This window comes from Epinephelus fuscoguttatus, linkage group LG3, assembly GCF_011397635.1.
Source record: "Epinephelus fuscoguttatus linkage group LG3, E.fuscoguttatus.final_Chr_v1".
In the NCBI taxonomy this organism is placed as follows: Eukaryota; Metazoa; Chordata; class Actinopteri; order Perciformes; family Serranidae; genus Epinephelus; species Epinephelus fuscoguttatus.
Window position 1 is genome coordinate 3033057 of NC_064754.1, and position 23390 is coordinate 3056446.

At 43.6% G+C, this 23390-nt stretch overlaps 1 protein-coding gene across 2 annotated transcripts in view; it reads left to right on the plus strand.

Moving 5' to 3' along the window:
* Nucleotides 1-23390, plus strand: part of spred2a (sprouty related EVH1 domain containing 2a) — a 45128-nt gene that overhangs the window by 16494 nt on the left and 5244 nt on the right. Inside the window, exons 1-5 of one of the 2 annotated variants that reach the window (XM_049572551.1) lie at nucleotides 6732-6860; nucleotides 12436-12610; nucleotides 13049-13217; nucleotides 15315-15379; nucleotides 22454-22609. In XM_049572551.1, the coding sequence (XP_049428508.1) occupies nucleotides 6844-6860; nucleotides 12436-12610; nucleotides 13049-13217; nucleotides 15315-15379; nucleotides 22454-22609 (582 nt within the window). In that variant the 5' untranslated portion in view covers nucleotides 6732-6843. Of the gene's footprint in view, nucleotides 1-6731; nucleotides 6861-12435; nucleotides 12611-13048; nucleotides 13218-15314; nucleotides 15380-22453; nucleotides 22610-23390 lie in introns of those variants that run through there. The other variant, XM_049572550.1, reaches the window with a different exon arrangement.

Genomic DNA, 23390 nt, shown 5'->3' on the forward strand with positions numbered 1-23390 from the left:
AAGCTGCCAGATTGTATCCATTTGTACCCCTCCAGGGTCTTGTAGGCTTTCAGGGAATCTGCGGAGTAGGACGAGGGAGAGTTGATCAAGTAATTGTAGATGTCGGGATACGGCAATATTGGAAAATTGTCCGCTCTGGCTGTGTCAATTTGTAAGTCCCATCACTGTGTGGGCATGAACTGAGTTATTTTTTTCAGTTTATAGTTTGAACCCTGGCCTGGCTACACACACCTGCATCGGTGATTAAACACACACAGGCTCCAGTCCCTCGAATTCGTTCTTGAATTAGAACTCCAGCAAAGGAGACGTCTCGTTCACTGGCTGAGCTCAATGCTGGGATGGCGAAAACATTCAATCACTGCCAGGTTAGGAAACATGTTAGCATGCTCCCTCCACCACCATCAGACCTCAGAACGATCCTCCATGTGTGTCTTGAACTCCATGTAGGCTGCCACCTCATCCTCGGGCTGCAAAGTTTCATGGCTGGAGTCCTCCATGTCGGTGACCAATGTGACCACGGGGTCAAAGGTTGCACTCGTGTCACTGACTTTCAAAATAAAAGCAACTGCAGCTTGATAATAGAGATTTAGATGTTAGAATATTACACATATACTGTACATCTTTTTACTTTGTTTTATTCTGAAAAATAAAGAATATGTAATTCTACTTTATTAAGTCTTAAACTGAGTAATTTGGGGCTACTCCCATTAAAGTACTATAATGTTAAATGCACTATATGTAACAGGTGTTCATTACTTTTTAAAAATATGTTAAATATTGTTTCCGTATTCCAGTGTCTGAATATTGAAAGTTCATTGCTCTTTGAAAGGGTGAACATGCATTATTATGCTATTATATTGCCATCAGTGGCACAAAAGGGTCTCAGAATGAAAATAGCATTTATTGCAATTATTTCTGGGACAATATATTGTCCGAGAAAAGTAGTCATGGTGACCGGCCTTCAGGCATTCACTGAGTTTGAGAAGATTTTTACAAGCAGCCGTAACAGTGATGGTAATCAGAGTCTGTGTGTGAGTCAGTCCTGATGAGCTGTGAGAGGAAAACATGAGGAGATGGACGGATGACATCACCACACCTGCCCGGGTGGAGGTGGGCGTTGTACATCATAAACCACTGACCTTCTCTTTATGAGCCTGACAGCACTGAGACACCTGGTACACACACACACACACACACACACACACACACACACACACACACACACACACACACACACACACACACATTCCTGATAAGAGCAGATCTCCCACTAACATTCAACCTACATTTTCTAACCTGGAAAGACCTTCAGGGGGATGTGGTGTGTGTGTGTGTGTGTGTGTGTGTGTGTGTGTGTGTGTGTGTGTGTGTAATATAATATAACACACACACACAGCTACATTACACTGGGATAAGACGACAGAGACGTCATACTGGAGTCATTCCGACTGGAACGTCGCTGCATCTTTAATGACACATATTTTAAAGTCGCTTGTGTTGTATTTAGTGCTGAAAAGAGTCGACGCTAAATCATTCAGCAGACAATTTAAACAAATGCTTAGGTAACTGATAAATCAAGCATGAATATCAAACATCCTGTGGTTCCAACAGTTTGGTGCATTTAAGGATGCTTTTACAGCTGACCTGTTTGGCTTGGTTGAAACGAACTCAGCTTCATTTGCACAGTTAGTAGGGTTCGTTTGGGCTGGTGTGAAAGCTGTCAATTGAACCCTGATGCGAACCAAACAACCAAACTGAGACTGCCCGAAAAGGTGTGTCTCGGGCCGCTGCCAAACGGACTCTGGTGCAATTCGTTTGTGAAAGGAAACTAACCAACCACAGGATTATATGACAGCAGGTATGTAGTTTTAGCAACAGTTACGCCGATGATAAATCCATCTGCTGATTGTGAAATCTGTCTGCGATCTATTTATTGATCCTTTTAATGCTAATGCACACTTGTAACCATGGTAACACATATGCACGTCAGTGAGGGTATTTTCCCTGATTTAAAAGCTGTTAAAACTGTCATGATCGTATCTGACGTCTGTTCGTTATCTGTAAGTCCATTACAAAGTGTGTAACAGTGACCCCACAGTATGAAGCCCCGAGTCAATACTGAGCAAGACGCCTTCTTTTCATCCTGTTTCTGGTCGTCAGTATTCAAAACATGCCATTGATTTGCAGTAACAGCCTCCTAATAATGCTTACAATCAGTTCTTTCTCTACGAGCTCTTCCTGAAACCAAATAACATAAATACAAACACTTTAAAAGCATAAAAGTGCTGCTGCATAAACACCAGAATTTGATTTCCTCACGAGTCCTGACGATGCAGGATGAGAAACACTACAGCTGTCCCATCAACGAGTTACCTGTCAGTCGGTAGAACTTCATGTTCACTCCTCTTGGTCCGTTTGCAAAAAGTAGGTGTAAACAGGAACCAAACCAAAACTAAAATCTAACAATATATTATTTTTTCTCTCTGGTGCGACACCACTACAGGTGTGAAAGCACCCTTCATCATCGCAAATTTAATATCTTTTTGTTTTAGACAGTTGGTCAAGTGTATATTTATTTTTAATTGCCTTAAAACCTACAATTTTATTTCCATGAATGCACTCCTAATACTTGCAGTATTGCGGCAGAGGATATACACAGGCATACATTTTCATTTTCTGTTGCAGATATTTTGAAAATTGTTCAAATTTGTGCCATATTTGCACAGAGACCTGGCTCATATGTGATTGTCTGACATCTCAGACTGTGATCTCAAAACTTTGCAGGAACCTCAGTTGTTTCTCTTATTTTCCTCCTGTGTCTCTCTGTGTTTACTCAACATATTATCATAGAACAGTTTGTATGATATCCTACGAATTTGCGCCCCACGAACAGGGTTGGGTACCGAAAGTCGGTGCTTATATGGAACTGGCACCTATACAACCGATACCTACCAGACCGAAACAAAACGCACATTACGGTGCCTCCTTTCGGTGCTTTTTTTTAATGCTATGTCTCCCTCTATTGGATGTTACATGTAACAGAATCATTCATTCATTTGTTGAGTGTATATTATTATTTAAAGGCACGCTAAGCACTGCTGGGCGTCACTTCTGTTTACGTTCAACAATGTTATCAAATACAGTGGAGCTAGCTCATTGTAGCCTGTAGCTCTAACTGCCTCTCTGGGCACCGCGTTCACGTGTGCGTGCTTTTATATTTTAAAACTGTTAATAGAGTTCATATACCTATTTATTTCTAGGTATTTCTAATTTGCCTCAGCAATAGATAAATAAAACATTGTTTTTATTATAATTTAAAACTGTTATACAAAAGACTCACACACTTCTGAAAGGTGGCCCATTTGTGCCACTTTTGAACCTCCATAAAAAATATTTTGAGGTATCGGTTCAGGCACCGGTACCGTTTTAAAAGTATCAGATTGACAGTACCCAACCCTACCCACGAATGAAATTATGTCCTTAAAGTACAGTTACATAATTAACATAAAGTTACGGAGGAAAAGAAACATGGTGAAGACGTACCCTAAAATGACTCAAAGTCTTCTTAACACGCGACTCCAGGGGAAACCAGGCAAAGTCTGTTTTTTTTTTCCATCCACCACTGTAACCTGCCTCCTTACTGTCACGTGTCAGTTCAGAGGAGGACCTAAATGCAGACCACAGATAGTCTGAGTCTTTAACAAAAGGCAATCTTTAATGTAGCAGGTTGAAAACATCCAGTTAAGGCAGGCAACTCAAAATCCAAATGAAAGCAGAACAAAAACCAAACTGAAAACCAACCGTGAAAAACGCGATGAACAGGGATGAATGCAGGACGAACACAGGCTCAACAAAGACGAACTGAAACCAGGATGAACAACAGACGAACTAGCAAGGAACAAAGTGAAACACAGGTGTATACACACAGAAAACTGATCACAAGGACGAGACACAGCTGGAGCAGGTGGACACAGGCTAAAGGAGGGAACTGGAGATTGGATTACAACAAGGGTGGAGCAGACAAGACTAATACAGAACAGGTGTGAAGGGAAGACTGGGAACGGGGAAGGACTAACGAGACAGGTGTGGCAGAAAACAGGCGGGAAAACACACAAAGGCAGAAGTGAAACCAGACATGACACACGAGGAGAGAATCTACAAAATAAAACAGAAAGCAGACTAAACATGAATGAATAACATGAAACACAAATAGAAAAACCCCAAAACAAATCCATAGGATAACAGAATAAACCCAGGATCATGACACTTAAAAGCATTTGGGATTCCTTGTTCACTGCCGTCAGCACGTTGGTCACGTGATCGCAGTCTTTCAAAATATGTGGGATATGTACACATTTGATTGCACCGCTTTTCAGAGGAAAACATACGAAAAAATTGTGACAACAGCCTTGTTTAGTTGAATCTGCGTGTAATTGTCATTCAGATTGAAATATTTTGGTCTTGTCTTCACCTTGTGTCCTCGAGGGGGAACTCATGTCTGTTGGTGTCCACTCGTGTCTCCCTTCAGCCCACAGAACCAAACAACAGCGGCTTCATCCTGCTCTGATGTGTGATTTTAGACAGCATGCCAGCATTACAGAAGCAAAAGCAGCTTGACGACTGTGACATTAACACAACAGCGTCGGCCTCCGGTGTGACAACAATGAGATAACATGGCAAAACAATCACTGACCTTTTCTGTTATATGGCGGCTGATCTCGTTCTCTGCTCGGAGAGTAAGGAGCTCCTGGACCTCATTGTTTCCCCAATGTGCCGGCATTTTCTCTTTTCAGTCTCTTCCTTGATTTAGCTGCTAACTGCTACTAGCTGCTTTTTTTTTTTGCAGAAACACAATGTATCCTCACACAACAGTTTAAATGACATCATATGTTATGAATTAGTGCCCCATGAATGACGTTACGTCCTCTACGTAAGGTTACATAATTAACATAAAGTTACGGAGGTTAGGTTTAGGGAAAGAAACATGGTGAGGATGTGCCTTGAAAAGACTGAGGGAACGTTGTGTGTTTTGTGACCCATCCACCACCCCACCTATCTCCTTACCGGACCGCTCGGGACTGCTTTCATGTTTACTCCAGTAAGCGCTTTGGTCAGGTGATGGCAAACTTCCACAACACGTAGGTCACTATGTATGAATTTTGTGGCTTTATTCAAAGAAAATTTATTAAACAGTTTATTAGATAAGCTTGCAAAACATCACGCCCATCCCATCCCGTCCACGGTCCTGTCCTGCCGGCTGTCTCTTTAATACAGACATCATCTGGGCGTTGCTACTTTCTCAGCTGCTGGCTCACAGGCAAAATGATCCTATTCCCCCAATTCCATGATCCTACCTTTTGTTAAAGAAGGTGGGATAGCAGTGTGGAATTCCCACCTTGAACAGGCAGCATTAAAGGTGCTTATGACTTTCCACCTCCAAAACTCACTGTTCTTGAAGTTTGAATTCACCTCACAATAAATAGTAGAGGTGTAACGGTACCAAAAAAATCATGGTTCGGTAAGTACCTTGGTACGGACGTCACGGTTTAGTAACTCAAATGTTTCACCAAGTTGGTGTTGTCTCGTGTTGTCTCCCTTTGCGAGGCAGACCTTCTCTTGTCTTTTTTCACGTGCGCCAGCTGCGAATGTTGATACAGGTGTTGTCATACACACCACTTGTGCAATCAGTGCTCCAATAGGAACAAGAAAGGCGTGTGTGTGCATAAATGAGTAAAATAAATTAACTAAATTAATGAATTGAATCAATTTCAAAGTACCGGTATTTTCCAAATGCAGTATAGTACCGTTTGGAATACTCTAGTACCGTGGTACTATTTTAGTACCGGTATACCGTGCAACACTACCTCACCGTAAGGCTGTGCAATTACTTGTCTGGTGATCGCGATTACGATTTTGAGGTCCGACGATTTCAAAATTAATGAAATCGAGTGTAAACGATTTTTGGTCAACGATGCCTGCAGATGTTGTGCGAGGGGGAGGTGATCGCAGAAGATTTCAAAAACAGCGTGCAGAAAAAGCGAGCGAGAGGTTGGTCTGTGTGTGTGTGTGTGTGTGTGTGTGTGTGTGCCATCACTGTGTATGATACAGACAGCAGAGGAGGATTGTAAAGGCGCGACCATGTAGAGACAGAAATGACATGCCGCGGTGTAAACAACGAAAGTCATCATGTGTGCCGTATAATCGTTTGCATAATCATGATTTCAGTTTTGACCAAAATAATCCTGATTATGATTTTTTTTTCCATAATCAAGCAGCCCGACCTCACCGAACCTTGAATACTGAAGGACAGAAATGATGGACTAAAGTACAAAAACCTCAGATGTATTAGAACTGAAATGATCCACAGTTTTTATATCCAGTAGTTGCAGAGATGATCTCTGTCTGGGTCAGTGTGTTGGAGGGACGAACCCATCGACTGATGAGTGTCCTAAAAATCTGACTGCAGCCTCGAAAAGAAATTTCACATCATCAGTCATTTTGTAAGTGAAGGTGTCACTGTTTGCAAATGGAGGATCTCTCATTTTGGAACCAAACTCCAGTATATAGTCCCTCCTGTGTGTGTGTGTCACTGCACGCTGCCGGCAAATGCAGTGATGACTCATGCTACACACACACACACACACACACACACACACACAAGCACCATCTGTTTGACAGGCAGGCTGAATCACACAGCGGAGCGAAGCAGTGTGTGTGTGTTTGTGTGTGTGTATGAGGCCCGTTAGGATGTGGCGTCGGCGGCGTGCGGCAGCACAGCTCGACAGCCTGTCGTCAACAGAGACCGCCGTGACACTGTGACCGTGGAAACAGGATGTACGAGAGATGTCGGAGTACAAAAGGCAAGACGGAGGGAGAGTGTTTTTGTTTTTTATTTTTTTATTTTTTATTGTTAAATCCAAACCTTTATTATTCTTTTGTTTGTTTGGGGTGTTTTTTGTTGTAATTTTTCCTGGACGTGCTTTGGCCTCTTTGAGTCTCTGCCAGCAGCTCAGATGATGGACAGGGTTTGTTTTGGTTTCCTGTGTGTGTGTGTGTGTGTGTGTGTGTGTGTGTGTGTGTGTGTGTGTGTGAGTGTGTGATCACAGGTGAGTAATGCTACGCTCAGTAAAGAACCTGAAGGACGAGGCCACCCGGCTGCAGATTCTGCTGCTGGTGTCATTAACAGTGCAGCACGTTCTCATTGGACAGCACCACAGACATGACCTCGCTCCTCACTGGTCGGTCTAATCCATGGCTATATTATTAGGTCTGGATACTGGGCCTCAAGATGGCGCCCATTCAGTCCAGTAAGAATCGCTCGCCTGGCACTTATGCAAAAAACGTTTTATAGCTACTGGATTTACTTTACTGGATGCACAGTGGTGCTCGCTCGGCTGATATGGTGTGTACATTTGCACCAGATTTCCATGATAGAGCCACTCTGCCTTGCATGCATTTTTAGGTTTTATATTCGTAGAACTCCCTTTGAGCTGAGAAAAGCCATTTAAAGGAAAGAAGAAGGAAAGAGGGAAGTGGTCCCGTTAGGCTGGAGGTTGGGGTGGTGGGCGGTTCACAAAACACAGGACTTTCCCCAGGAGAGCTCAAAACTGTTAGCTTTGAGTGAGCTCTGATTCATTTTAAGGTACGTCGTCACCACTTTTATTTTCTTTAAACCACAGTCACTTTACTTGACTAAACCTGACCTCTGTAACTTTAAGTTGAGGACGTAATGTCATTCACGGGGCGCTTATTCATAGGATATCATACAAACTGTTGTATGAGGATACGTTGTCATGATAGCAGTGTCAGAAAGTCCACTATTTTGGTCCAGACTGAAATATCGTGACTTTTACCACACGGATTGGCTCAAACTTTGGTACAGCCATATATGGTTCCCAGAGAATTAATTGTAATAACTTTGATCGATAGCTTTGGTCAAATTTGAAATCTATCCAAAGAGCACAGTCTCATTCCGAAGTCGTCAAAATCCAATGCTTGGACAGTGACTTGCGGCATCAGAAACCACAAAAAAGTGTTCTTTAACATCGGCCTGTTGCCGTTATAGGACAAAGACGAAAGTTAAGGCAGTGAACGATTTTCACCCAAGGGAGCAGTGTTCATGTCCCATAAGGTTCTAAAGCCAAACCCTGTTCTTTTGTCCTAAACCCAACCAGTTCCTTTTGTTGCCTAAACCTAACTATGTGTGTTAACTATGTGGGACTGTATGTTAACGTTAAATTTCCTGTGAAAACGGAAGTGTATCTTGAAAGAAGAGAAGTTGACACGGCGTCCTAGAACGTCAACAACCAACACACCCAGGGTACCTTGCACGTTGTATGTAGATGTGGAAAGTCCATGAGCAAAACGTCAATATGTGACGAGGTCGGTGTGAGGATGTGTCAATCCAAAACTTACTTTATGGCCAAATACCTGCCAGTGACACTATCTGATAACATTTCCATCTGCCCCAACAAATATCAGCATGCTAACACGCTAAACCCGGGTCTCTCAGAAACGCTGCTCAGCCTCGCTTCACATTTCTCCCAGTGGACACTCGCGGTACTACAAAAATCCCCCGCTGCCCAAAAAGCATTTTCCCCATAGACCACCATTATAAAAGAAGCATCTGTAAAACTGCTGACAGGACACCTCCAAAAAGCTCCATTATGTCTCTGTCTTTTCTGAATTTTTGACCCATGATGGTTTTATATTTGTAAAACTTTCCTCAAGCCGAGAAAGTAGATCTGAAAATCTGTGACATCATCACAATGTTAAATCTATGAGCTGAGCGGGAACTCACGGGCAGGGTCAGCAGCAGAAACACTATTGTGCATAATCAGTGGGCTGCATACCCTGGGAAAAAAAAGCTTGAAACTTTGTTTGGATTCAATATGCGCTATCTTGACGTCACGTATGTAGGTTTTATTATACATCTATGATTTGCACTGCAAAGACGGAATCTGCATGTTCCTAGGTGGAAATTTTGACTGGAACACATCCTGAAGTCGGATTTCTGACTCGGAATGTTGGAGGAACCTCACCGACCCTAACCTCAAAATCCAATATGGCTGCTCTGTGCATCAACGGTAGTAAAAGCTGTCGTAATATACTGATCAGTAGCAGATGTGTCTAATATGAGTCACATGATAACAGTCGCACACACAGTCCTGTCCAGATTCTGTCAGTGGACATGTTGCTATGGTGTTGCTAAGGTATTGCTAACATTGGCTAGCCTGGTTTATTGGTTAACTTATTGGTTTGTGATGTCATTTCCGGACCTCCAACTTCAAATTAATTGGAAAGCAGCAGTAGACTTCACATTGTGATGATGTCACAGATTTTTTTAAAGGCTTCTCCCAGCTCGAGGAAAGTTTTAAAGATATAAAACATCCATGGATCAAAAGTTCATAATAGAAAGAGTTGACCTTGTTTGCAGTTAAAGGCGTCCTGTCAGCAGTTTTACAGACGTCTCTTTTAATGGTGGTCTATGGGCAAAATGCTTTTTGGACCACAGGGGATTTATTTCGCTGCAATACTGCAAGTGACCACTGGGAAGGCGGTTCCTGGGGCGTGGTCAAACGCAAGGTTTCTCAGTCATGTCCTACTCATGTCACTGTTTTTAGATACCAAAATCACCATTACTGAGCTGCTTGAGAGATGTCAAAAGTCTTGATCAGAAAAAGTTTGACTTCCATTTTTAAGACAACTGTAAACACACAGATTTAGATTCCTAGCTCACAGATTCAAACGTGTTTCTCTGTCACCACCAGGGTTCTGTCTCCAGTGCTGGGAAGTAAGTATGGACATTTAATCAGGTATTTAAAGGAGCAGTGTGTCAGATTTAGGGATATTTAGTGGTATCAAGTGGAGAGGACTGAGAGGATTGCAACCAGCTGAAACTTCTCCTGGTCAGAATTCCTTCAGTGTTCATTGTTCAGGAGGCTTTAACCAGGAGCTGAATTATCCACAGAGGTCTCTTCCTCACCAAAACAAACAGAGCAGCTGATTTAAACTGGTGAAAACACTGAATAAAGCAGTTCACATAAAACAAAAAGCTGTTTCTCTGACACTCATATCGTTGAGGCGCTGGTACCTACAACGGTCAATGTGAAAAACGCAAATGGCCCTATCTTGTGTTCCGTTACTACCGGCTACTGCAGAAAAATGATGGTGCAACATCCGTAGACGAGGACCTGCTCCCTATGTACATATAAACGGCTCATTCTAAGGTAACAAAAACAGAACGATTCAGAAAACACACTGCTACTTTGTGCGTCTACGCCACTACATCTCAGACATACAGTACAGGCCAAAAGTTTGGACACACCTTCTCATTCAATGCGTTTTCTTTATTTTCATGACTATTTACATTGTAGATTCTCACTGAAGGCATCAAAACTATGAATGAACACATGTGGAGTTATGTACTTAACAAAAAAAGGTGAAATAACTGAAAACATGTTTTATATTCTAGTTTCTTCAAAATAGCCACCCTTTGCTCTGATTACTGCTTTGCACACTCTTGGCATTCTCTCCATGAGCTTCAAGAGGTAGTCACCTGAAATGGTTTTCCAACAGTCTTGAAGGAGTTCCCAGAGGCGTTTAGCACTTGTTGGCCCCTTTGCCTTCACTCTGCGGTCCAGCTCACCCCAAACCATCTCGACTGGGTTCAGGTCCGGTGACTGTGGAGGCCAGGTCATCTGCCGCAGCACTCCATCACTCTCCTTCTTGGTCAAATAGCCCTTACACAGCCTGGAGGTGTGTTTGGGGTCATTGTCCTGTTGAAAAATAAATGATGGTCCAACTAAACGCAAACCGGATGGGATGGCATGTCGCTGCAGGATGCTGTGGTAGCCATGCTGGTTCAGTGTGCCTTCAATTTTGAATAAATCCCCAACAGTGTCACCAGCAAAACACCCCACACCATCACACCTCCTCCTCCATGCTTCACAGTGGGAACCAGGCATGTGGAATCCATCCGTTCACCTTTTCTGCGTCTCACAAAGACACGGCGGTTGGAACCAAAGATCTCAAATTTGGACTCATCAGACCAAAGCACAGATTTCCACTGGTCTAATGTCCATTCCTTGTGTTTCTTGGCCCAAACAAATCTCTTCTGCTTGTTGCCTCTCCTTAGCAGTGGTTTCCTAGCAGCTATTTGACCATGAAGGCCTGATTCGCGCAGTCTCCTCTTAACAGTTGTTCTAGAGATGGGTCTGCTGCTAGAACTCTGTGTGGCATTCATCTGCTCTCTGATCTGAGCTGCTGTTAACTTGTGATTTCTGAGGCTGGTGACTCGGATGAACTTATCCTCAGAAGCAGAGGTGACTCTTGGTCTTCCTTTCCTGGGTCGGTCCTCATGTGTGCCAGTTTCGTTGTAGCGCTTGATGGTTTTTGCGACTCCACTTGGGGACACATTTAAAGTTTTTGCAATTTTCCGGACTGACTGACCTTCATTTCTTAAAGTAATGATGGCCACTCGTTTTTCTTTAGTTGGCTGATTGGTTCTTGCCATAATATGAATTTTAACAGTTGTCCAATAGGGCTGTCGGCTGTGTATTAACCTGACTTCTGCACAACACAACTGATGATCCCAACCCCATTGATAAAGCAAGAAGTTCCACTAATTAACCCTGATAAGGCACACCTGTGAAGTGGAAACCATTTCAGGTGACTACCTCTTGAAGCTCATGGAGAGAATGCCAAGAGTGTGCAAAGCAGTAATCAGAGCAAAGGGTGGCTATTTTGAAGAAACTAGAATATAAAACATGTTTTCAGTTATTTCACCTTTTTTTGTTAAGTACATAACTCCACATGTGTTCATTCATAGTTTTGATGCCTTCAGTGAGAATCTACAATGTAAATAGTCATGAAAATAAAGAAAACGCATTGAATGAGAAGGTGTGTCCAAACTTTTGGCCTGTCCTGTATATTGTACTTTTTACTCCAAGAAATTTGTCTGACAGCTTTGATTATTTTGTAGATTAAGATTCATCACAGAAAACATATTAAAGTCTTAATATAATAATACATGGTTGTTTTATTTGTTTTAAAGGGCTGTCTGTGCAAGTGTCCGTTTGTTGCTAAGGGTGTTTTTAGTGTTCAGCGTGCTATATTAGTGCTATTGTTCTGTTATGATATTTATTTCTGTATTTTGCACCTGAGATCTCTGAGAAACGTTCTCACATTCTGCCCTGCACAACAAATGACTGTTGTTGTTTGTCTTGACCATATTTTGTGTCTGGATCAAAGCTTGCTCTGTGATAATTATCATACTGTGCTGCTGTTTCGAGCTTTAACTGAAGGTGGAACCATCAGTCATGTAGATTTGGTATCAGTTTGGTGTCAGCTGTGTTGTCCTTCAGCTCGCTGCACCTCCTCCACAGCTGGTCACCATGCTAACTGATGTATCGCTGTCTCTCTGGTGTGTTGTAGTGACAGCTACATTGTGCGCGTCAAAGCGGTGGTGATGACCAGAGACGATTCGAGCGGCGGCTGGTTGGCGCAGGACGGCTGCCTGAGCAGAGTGGGCGTGTGCAGGCTGCTGCCGAGCGAACTGCTGGGGCGCAACACCTTCCTGATCCATGGAGAACGCCTCAAAGACAAGCAGGTGGGTGCAGCCGCAATTCACGTCAATAAAGAGCCTGTTTTTGCATCCCAGTATTTCTGCAGAACTCACCAGTCAATCAAACAGTTTGAGGAGGATTCTTTATTTGGGTTTCCTCTTGATGCAGTTCTGTAGACGGCTCCTTCCTCTCTTCATTTCATCGTAAAATGTGTACATATAAAGGTAGCGTTTAAGTAACCAAGCTGTTCAAGGTGCTCTAAAAGTTTATTGATTCAACGTACTAAGGACTGTCTGTGGATTTACAGATTTCCACATTGCTCTTTTCCACCATATCACCCTCAGCAGTCTGTGCACTTTTCATGTCGCATGCATTCAGCAGTTATTCAGAGACGTATAGGGAAGAATTTCTACTGTACTGGTCTCTGTCTTTACAATTCACGTCTTCTCATCTTGTTTGTGGGATGTGATTTATATATCCAGGTGATTCTGGAGTGTTTCCTAAAGAAGGATCTGGTCTACACGAAGGCCACGCCGACCTTCCACCACTGGAAGGTGGACAACAGAAAGTGTGGTCTGACCTTCCAGAGCCCGGCCGACGCCAGAGCCTTCGACCGTGGGGTGAGGAAGGCCCTGGAGGACCTGACAGAAGGTACGCACTGGTCACACACTGAACGGCTCGAAGAACTCCGAAGATAAATGCTCTGAAGTCCCCAAAAAGGGACTTAAGTGCATTTGGGACGAAGGGACTTTCATTCCTTCTTACAGCAAAGTGTTGAGGTACCTTTTAAGAGCCACAGCGTCATGTTCATTTAAAACTACTCCAGCCATGGGATCCAGACTTTTCCTTAGTCGTTAGTTCAAGGTCCACACAGTTTAATATCTTTAGCATTATACTTGTGTTGGCCATGCTGTCGGGCTACTTTGCTGTCTGTGTCAAGTGGTTGTCTGTTACTCACAGTACAGCAGGAAACAGCACTTTACAATAAAACCTCTCTGTTAGAAATTTACTCGACTTCAAAATAAAGACTCTTTTAAAAAACATGATACGTTCGCGAGTCATTTGCGGCCCTTTCAGGATGGACCCACGACCCACCAGATGGGAACCACTCATTTAAAAACACTGTACAAACAACAGAATAACTTCACATGATGAGTAATCTCAGTGCTTGGAGAGGAATAGCCAGTTAATTAATCATGCCATACAAATTAAATCCGCACCGTGAAGTTTGAACAAAACCCAGCTGACTCTGGATGTATAAAGTTGTGTTAGCTTATTAGCAAACAAGATGCAACATGTCAGTCAGTCAGCTTTTGAGTCGTTGGCAGGAGGGTGATTTTTCGGTTTAATGGAGCTATAGGCTAGCTGTTTCCCCCTGCTTCCAGTCTTTGTGCTAAGCTAGGCTAAACAAATCCTGGACCTTTCCCTGTATGGGAACTACCCATTGGTCCGACATCCCATTGTTCCGAACATATCAAACTCATTGTTCCTAAGTCCGTTCCGAAATCATCATGATGTTCTGTGGTTAAGGTCTGGTTAGGTTTAGGCACAAAAACCACTTGGTTAGGGTCAGGAAAAGATCATGGTGTGGGTTAAAATGAAAAAGAAAGTGACAAACACATAAGCCGTGAGCCTGCGCCGCCTCAAGCCGGTCGCGATGCACCATACGCCCGCCGCGAGCCGTTCAACACCGTAAATTGTTGGCAGTGGCATGTAAAATTGTAAGGCCATCCGCCACTTTGGCGCACAGAGAAAAGGTACAACAGAAAGACACATCGTAACTGCTCTATGACAGCGACGCTATTGGCTATAGAACCATATGAGTTTTGATTGACAGTTGCAATTATCCAATTTTTAACCCATAACCATCAATAAAAAGAGGTGCACACCAACGTAATCTCATAGAACGGTTCTTATGATATGCTGCAAAGAAATACATGCGCAACAGCTCACGATATTCTACGAATTTGCGCCCCAGGAATGATGTCATGTTCTTAACGTACAGTGACGTAGGTCAGGTTTAGGGAGAGAAACACTGTGAGGACGTACCTTAAAATGACTCAAAGGTCAAACAGATTTGATCAAATGACAGCAGGGGAAAGTCCGTTTTTATGTGACCCATCCGCCTAAACCTGCCTCCGTACAAGTGCTGAGGAGATCTTCCTTGTCTACTGCTGTCAGCGCATTGGTCACGTGATCGCAGCCTTCCAAAATAAGTGGGATATGTATGACTTTAGGGGCACAGCCTGTGCACACACACACACTATTATAGGTGTAGATTTCAGATGGGACGCAGAGGGCATGTCCCCCCTCCCCAGTGAAAACATAAGAGTAGCAGAGGACCATTTTTGATTTAATTAAAGACATTAACACCATAAACTGATGCAAACTGATGCATACAAATTCACCAGAATGCAGGAAATTAGGTGTTGGACATTTCACTGTAATGTTGCAGCTGTAAAAGTGGCAGATAAAGAGACGGTGGCAGGCAGTGAAAGAAATGAATGTCAGATCTGCTCTACATGAAACTGATGCTTAGACAAGACAGCACGAAGGCTTATTTCCTTGTAGTAGACTGTCTTGTTGCAAAGCATTTACTGGGGATGTGTTGCAGAGACTGTAGCAGCATTGGCGTTCTGCACCGACCTAACTGACATCTGAACCTGGCAGTCGGAGTGAAAGGCAGCTGATGAAATACAAGAAGTTGTGTCACTTCCTGTCATTCTGATTCTCCTGTGTGTCCTCCAGGGTCGACCACGTCCTCATCGACGCTGCAGAATGAGGCGGAGCTCGGCGACGATGACGTCTTCACGGTGAGAAACTCTTCCCCCCTCCAGCTGTTAAAATCCTGATGAACCCTGAGAATACCTGAGAGCAGTTAATGTGCAGGATCTTGTCATTGTGTTTCTGCATCACTGTGTCCTGCTGTTGCTCCTGTGTGTGGTTTTAATACGAGCAAAGTTTAAATAAAGAGACAAAATTTGCCAGATTCATCTCCATCCTGTCATATGAGCCATTATTCATAATGCAGTGCATCAGGATTCATATTCCTGGATAGAAACTGTTTTCCCTTCGCAGGCTCTGTACATTGTGTCAGGAGGAAAATAAGGAGGGGCTGTTTTTTGTTATTTTGGGTTTGGATTTGGACAGGAGATGCTGCTTTTGTTTGCAGTGATAGGAACATACTGTCTGTGTGTTGGGTGTCAGACAGGAAGTATGAAGGACGGGAGTGGTTTGGTATCCTGTGGTGTTTTTGACCACACACACGTCATCGTCCTGTTTGGGGTTTGGACACAGGAGCAGCACACACGCAACACACACCTCACTGGCTTTCTGTTTGGAGTTTGAGACACTGACATGAGGAAAAGTTGTTTCCTTCCACGTTCATGCAGGTGAAAGAGACCAGGTGAACGTCTGCATGTGCGTGTTTGCTGACGTTTCAGCTTTAAAGGAATGTTTCAACATTTTGCAAATGAATTTATTCAGGAGATAAAAAGACTGATGTAAATCAAGTGTTTAACTTTGTTGACATGTCCACAAGGTGTCAAACTTGTGTTGTTAGTGTTGTTATGTTAGGGTTAGCATCCAGCCAAGACCTTATCAGAGGACAAGCCAGGCGTAGCTGCCTATCAGTAGCCCTTTTTAGATAGGAATTGTGCAAATTTGCAGGAAAGCCCAATCAGTCTTTTTTCAGCATTGGCAGTATAAAAGTAAAATCAGGCAGTGCAGCAAAATGCACTCCCCGAAATGGACTTTTGTTTATACAGAATGTGCCTTTTTCGGGGCAATGGGGGGCGTGAGCAAGTAACAAAACGTGTAGCTCAGCGTGTGACGTAAACAGTGACGTGGGAGGGAAGCTGCGGCTAGTCAGGCGGTGATTCTCTCGTAAGTCGGCCCGTTCTTCACCGTCCCCGTCATCTGACGGTTAATGGCCTCTTCGTTTGCGAGGACAAGGAGGGCGCGCAATTCCTTGTCTCCCCAGTTGCTCATCTTTACAGTGTCTGTCAGGTTTGTGTTTCCCTCTTGCTACTAGCTGCTCGCTAATTCCTGCTATCAGCTGTTTCCTGTTTATCCACCACCAGTGGCTCGCACGTGTGGCGTCATCAACAGCTCCTCCCACAAGTCATCAACAGCCCCTCCTGTTGCGGAAGACCGCCTTGTTCTTTTTAAACTAAAAGGGTTCCACCGATATGTCTACCCTACGAGGCGGAAAATTGGGCGCCTTGGATCAACTCGCCAATCCAGCTCTGTGTGTCTAAACGCTCGCAGCTTGCCGGCAAAACGGCCCAAAATTCGCCGAAAATCTGGCAGAGTAAAAGGGGCTTCTGTTTCGTAAGTTGGGGGGGGTAAAGGTGGAAGAGGGATGTTCTCTGTTGGTTGGTTGGCCTGGGAGGATGTACTGAAGACTGGGCAGGGGGAGCTAGTATTATCCCTGAGAATTTGTCGTGACCTTGCAATTTTGTCCAATCACTGCAACTTTACTGCAAATTTGTCAGTTTAAAACAGGTAAAATCTCATTTCAGTTTAGAGCTGCGCATGGCGTATTGATTCGCTCAGCCCTTTTTTCTCTCTGTATATCTTAAGACTACTGGAGAGAGAGCTCTGTGCCTGGGACAGAGTCACATACACATTGACAGGGCTAACTGTTAGCATCACACGGCTACTATTACTAACGGTTATTAACGGGTTTAAGAGATTGAATGGAGTCGTTGCGGTGTTGTGGGAGGTTGCTGAGATCGTTTAACAGCTCAGTGTCGGATGTTAGCCGCTGCTGTGTTAGTGCATACTTACCAGGGGGAGCAGTAGCAGCAGCAACAGCTGATCGTCGGCTCAGCCCTGAATCACCCACCCCACTGGAAAAACTGAATGCTCATAATAAAAAGTCTCAGAATCCAAGAGAGAATTGCAACTCTCTTTGCAGTTTTCACTTGCCCCAGCAATTCAATTGCAGAAAAACGCCTTGTAAACATGCATCGCAATGTTTTGGAAAAGCTACAGTGAAATCAGGAATTTTAGGTCGCAACAATCACAAAAACAGCCCACGAAATCCTGAAGGGCCTGAGTACTGTTTGCAGGAAGAGGTGTGTGTGTTTGATGAGCAGAGGAGAGGGTGAGCAGGTACGCTCAAGATGCTGGTGAGCAGCTGGGGGGCGGGGCTAAACTGCATATTCATTACGAAAGTGTAGAGTGACATCTACGCCTTTATAGAAGAAGAAGATAACTTTATTAATCCCCAAGTGCACAAACAGGACCTATACATGCATTAAATATATAGATGTTAAAGTGAGGTGCTGCCCATGTTGGAGTTCGGTGCCTTGCACAAGGGCAGCTCCACAGTGTCCACGAAGTGAACTGGCACTCTTCACACTCCATATTGGGTCAGGATGGGGACTTTAACTGGCGACCCTGCAGTTCCTAAACCAAGTTCCTATGGACTAAGCTACTGGCGTCCCAAGGAAGGTTTTGGAAATGTTTTCTTTCAGTTTTGATGAACAGAGCTGAGTTTTTAAGAGTTTAATTGATGCCTGAAGAGGAAGTTTAAATACGGAGCTGGACTCAGGTGGAGCTGTGGTCCCCTTTGTCAGTTGTCATCTCTTTTTCCTGCACTTTACACCAAACTCTGTTCAAACAGGCCTTAATCATACATTTCCTGCATATAGAGCATTAAAAGATTCTCTGACGCCCTCTCCACCTCCATCCTCAGTCTGATGAAGGGACCAGGTCCTGCTTCCCTTCTCAGTTCAGTTTTTCCCTCTCTCAGTAGCTTCAAAGAAAGAGGGTGTATCGTTTCCGCAGGATGTCCAGCGCTGGAGAAGAGAGTCTGACCTGTCAGTAATCCGTCACTGAGCTGCCTGTTTACATAGCTGGCCTCATTTAGAGGAGAGCCGGGCGGACTGAGGGGAACGTGGCTGAACCGCCCCGGCTGCAGATCATTCCCATCCGTCCTGTCTGCAAGTCTGAAGTCTGGCTCCCTGAGGAGGAGGAAGAGGACGAGAAGAGTTCGACTCTGAGGCACTGAGGAGGATGTAGATCAACGTTCATCAGGAGTAAATAAAACTCTCCCCGTCATGATGCAGTGCTTCCTCTGGAGGCCCCTGAATAACGGAGGAGAACTGGACGAACTGCTGGAATGTGTTTGTTGGAGAACAGAAGGAAGTGATGTAGTTACGGAGGTTTTAAACACTGAAGTACAGTTTTGAACACAGGTCAGATTTTCCACAATTTTTCTTGCTACAAAACAAAATGATTCTGTCATTTTACACGATCAATACATGCCATGTACTCTAATACACTAAAGCTGGTGTTTATTTGACTCTTGAAGTGTCTGAAATTTGGCAGCAAACCACCAAATCATGAGTAGTTTGTTTTGTTTTTTGCCTGTCAGAGGACGACACTGTTCAGGCGCTGTTCATCGATCAGACCGGTGCTTCCTTTGAAGCAAACCGAGGCCTTTAAAATGCGTCAGTCCTTAGCTCAGCCTGTGTGCCAAAATATCTGATGTGTTGCTAAGAACTGAGGTCTTTATCTCAAAGACTGACTGGCCCTCATTTATGAAATAAATGTACAACAAAAAAATGGGGCGTCAGTTCTATGCAAAGCTCAACATTTACGCTACGCTCAAATCTCACGTCAGGTCTCAACTTTTGTACGCAAGTTTGTTTGAGTCAGCGAGGACAGCATTGTAAATCTGGAGAATTGTTATCAGACCATATTCTAACTGGCATCGAAGTGTTTTCTGTATTAATCACTGAATGTATCGTCTATGAGAAAATATTGTACTTTGTGAAGGCCTACATCAGCGTGCGCTCTCAGTCACAGCGGACAGTTGCCTGGCTCTGTTGGACTGGCTTCAGTCTGACCGAACGCTGGTGCCTGGGTCTAATTTATCAGAAACCTTTTTTTAAACACTGACAAACCAAAGCATGTTTGTATAATATATGTATATATATATATATATATATATATATATATATATATATATATTATATATACGAGTAGCTTAGGTGATTAAATGTTTACCGTTTTCCAGCTCGGACACAGGTGGTGCGTCTGTGTCTCGTCCGCAGACCTGATACATGTGGCCACGCGCTCCTTGGTCTGGGTCAGTTAAAAGCTTTTACATGAATAGTATACAGTATAAATGTTATGTACTATATAGGCTAATGTCATTAACACATAGAAGCTACAGGTCAGTACATATCATGGATCAATTAAATATTCCGCCCTCAGCTGCAGTTGGATTGTTCATGTCATCGCTGTTGACGGCAGCAGTGATTTCTTTCCATACTGAGTTTTCCCGACTTCCTTTGATGTCACTTTTCAGGCTATCAAAAAGAACCAGTTGGTTAAATTGGACCTGCGAAGTCAGCGTTTCCATTTCTGGCTCTGAGGAGTTTCTCTTCTTGGCTGTTTTACACCTCTCCATGTCGTAAACGCTCGAGGCCTCTAAACCCGGAATGTGTCGGGGCAGGATATTTAAATCATGATATGGCTGTAGTGCATTGATGGACTGGGTTCTGTTTTGTGTTATGTCATTGTTATTTTATACAATGATGCTGTCTACTTTTAATATATGTATCTTTCAGGTTTGGTTCTCTATAACATCTCGCCAAAGGACTGCAGTTGCAAATTAGCCGGCTGGCTAAAACTGGCACATTTACAGTAACACTGTTGATTAATGTGTGCTGTCCTTTTGTAAATAAATTAAACTGAAACTGATTGTTGTCGGCTGTCACATTTATCAACATCTGATCAGCGAGATATAGAACATTTCATGAATCACACATGAACTCGATAATTAGATGATTTCTGCACTCAGATCTGGTTTGTACGTCAGATTCATAAATGAGGGTCAGCGCGTCTTAGAAATGCAACTGTGACGTCTGCGGTGTCACAAAGTTGGGGACATTAATGCACAAGAGGAGAAGAAGAAAACTTCAGGCTGATGTAAACAGTCCAAGTTCTAAAACATTTTAAGGAAGGACATGGAAAAGTACTCACCATGTTTGTTAGGTAGACTGAATCATCCTGACGCTGCGCCAACAACAACTATCACTTCCGGTACACAACTGGAAACTGATTTCTACTGCAGAGATATGTGAAATTGGCAAACTTGTTTATTTCTGTTGTTATTTTCCACCGTAACAATAACATTTTAAGATATATAGTTAAACATGTTTGTCAGATCTTTCAGCGTGGAAGCTAAGCAATGTGTACGAGCCACTGTCACGAACCGGGCCGCACGGCCATGACAAAAAGGGAGACACATACACAAGGAAAGCCAATTAAAGGATTTTTATTTGCTAAAGAATAAACATAAGAAAAAGAACCTAACTAAACATGGTGTTTGCAATCAGTAAAGTCAGTGGTGTAGGTGAGGGCATGAGTGAAACAATGCATGTGTATGATGTTGTAGAGTGCAGAAACTAAGATAAAACCAAACCAGATGCTGCCTCAGTAAGGAGAAGAGAACGAGCAGTGAGCAGCCAGAGCTTTTAAAAGCTCACTGAACTCAGGTGCTGCCACTTCCCTGATTACCCGCAGCCACGCCCACTGCTACCTGCAAGGGAGAACACAACAAGGCAGGCAGGGCAGGGAGGGTTGTCACAGCCACCTGAAATAAATCATTATCAGTTTGGGTGTAAGCTATGTCAGGGATATTTTCTCCACTTTACCTTACACACTAACCAATCAAGGCAGCAGTAGACCAGCAACTCCCGTGTTCTGGGAAGTAAAATTACTGCTTTTTTTTCAGTGGAGTCTGGAGGCTTTGAGATAACAGCTTCAGCTCCCTGTTGGAAAAAGCTGTCTGTCAGGGTAAAGCGGTGAAAATATTCTACATATAGTGTATATTTAAACTGATGTTGATATTTTTACCAACCAGCTGAGGCTGCATTTGCTCAGTGGCGTTTGACTTTAAGTACTTGACACAGGGGATTTCAAACTGGAAGTTATTGGTAACAAACATTGTGATGTTTTGGTGAAAAAAACAACATATTAATTATGTAAAGCAAAGATGCAGCGTCAGCAGAATCAGTTCACACAGATTTCCATGAGAAAAACAGACAGAAGATTCACAGAAATGTAAAACACACCGAGCCTTTTCCTGTGTGTGTTTGCACACTGCGCGGCGACAACTAACCCAGAAATGTGAGAATGCGGTTTGTTCATTTTGCTGTGAGGTACGTCAGGTTCCTCTGGTGTTTGAAGGAAGTCTTCTTGTGTGATCTGAGCGAGCCACATGAAAGCTGCAGCCTGCGTCGACCCTCAGGATGACGCAACCCAACACACGGCGCCCAGCGCTCACAGGGCCGCCGGCCGCAAAACGCCAGGCTGGGATTCATTTAACACAGACCCAATAAAAACACAAAGCCACGCTGCTTTGGTTCTGGAGGTCTTTTTTTCTCATTTTTGTGTAATTGCACACAGAAGTCTGGTGGAGTGAAGCTCAGGTGGTTTCAGAGAGGAACCGAGATGATACGTGTCACATGGTTTGACATCATGAGCTGAAAAAAAGCAAGAGTAAGAAGCTGTTATTCAAGATTATACTTTGGCAGCTGCAGACAGTGGGTTAGCCTGATTTAGGAGGGTGAATGACGCTCTGGGCTTTAACAGTTTGGTGTATGTCATCATGAAGTCTGGTTCATAGCTGCTCTGGAGCTTTTGATCCCACAATCGTCCTCAGGAGTCTGCAAAGAGGAAGTGGAGTTGTAGACGTTCAAGGAAGCCTCTAAATGCTAGTTAACAAAAAAAAATTAACATCTACGACTTGGTAAGAGGTGCAACACACCTGAGTGTTTGAAATCACGTTTGATGAAGCAGATGCAGTTTTCTAGTCACCGCAGAATGATGAGCTGTGTTCACACCGTCTCCTCTCTTTCCTCCAGACGGCCACCGACAGCTCGTCCAACTCGTCCCAGAAGAGAGAGCCGGCGATGCACACGGTGGCCCCGCACAACTTCTGCGAGGCCCGACGGCACCACTGCATCCTGGGACATTTCTACGAGCAGCACCGGCCCTCTGATCACTACTTCCTGGACCAGGTGAGTACAGTCAGAGTCCTCTTTCTCACCGAGACAGTTCAGATTTGATTTAAGTGGAAGGGATCAGCTATGAAGTCCGGCGGCCGTTGGCTGCTCGCCCTGCTGCCATTCAGTGGCTAACAAGTGGCGCTAACTGCTAACAGCAACTAACAAACTCCACGAATCCATTCAGCAGCTCCGCCATCCACAGTCAGACACACATGAATTATTATTTGACTTAAAGCTGTCATGTGAAGTTTTCTTCGAAACAAACATTCAGTCAGAGTTCCTCACCAAAACTCAGTGTGTCTCTTTGAGCGTATTGAACTTGTTGAATGAATTTCCTTCTTCAGAAAAGACCTGCAAAGACTTTTTTAAAGAATTTCAAATCCAGCATCATTTACATCCATGTTTACCTGCTAGCAGTCCTCTTCCATCACAGCCACCTGTAGATGTGCTGTATAGTGTGAAACTGTTCGCACAACTGTGAAAACAGAGAAACACTCAAAAAAAACTGCTTCATGTTGGTGCTGAAAGTAAAGGGAACTTTGACTTTAGAGAAGCTGAGAGATCGAAATGTTTGAACACTTTTACCTTTTCAAAAGTTCAGCTGAAGGGTGAACATGTCATGGATCTCTTTGAAATCCAGATCGCACAGAAACGTTTCAGATGTTGCGTATCTGCAGAGCCACATGTTGTGTGCTGAGATTCATTACACTCATTAGAATCAACTGTATTACCCACAAGGCCTTGCAGAGAAACAAGGGATGCTGTTAGCAGCTGTGTTCCCCTGTTTCCGATG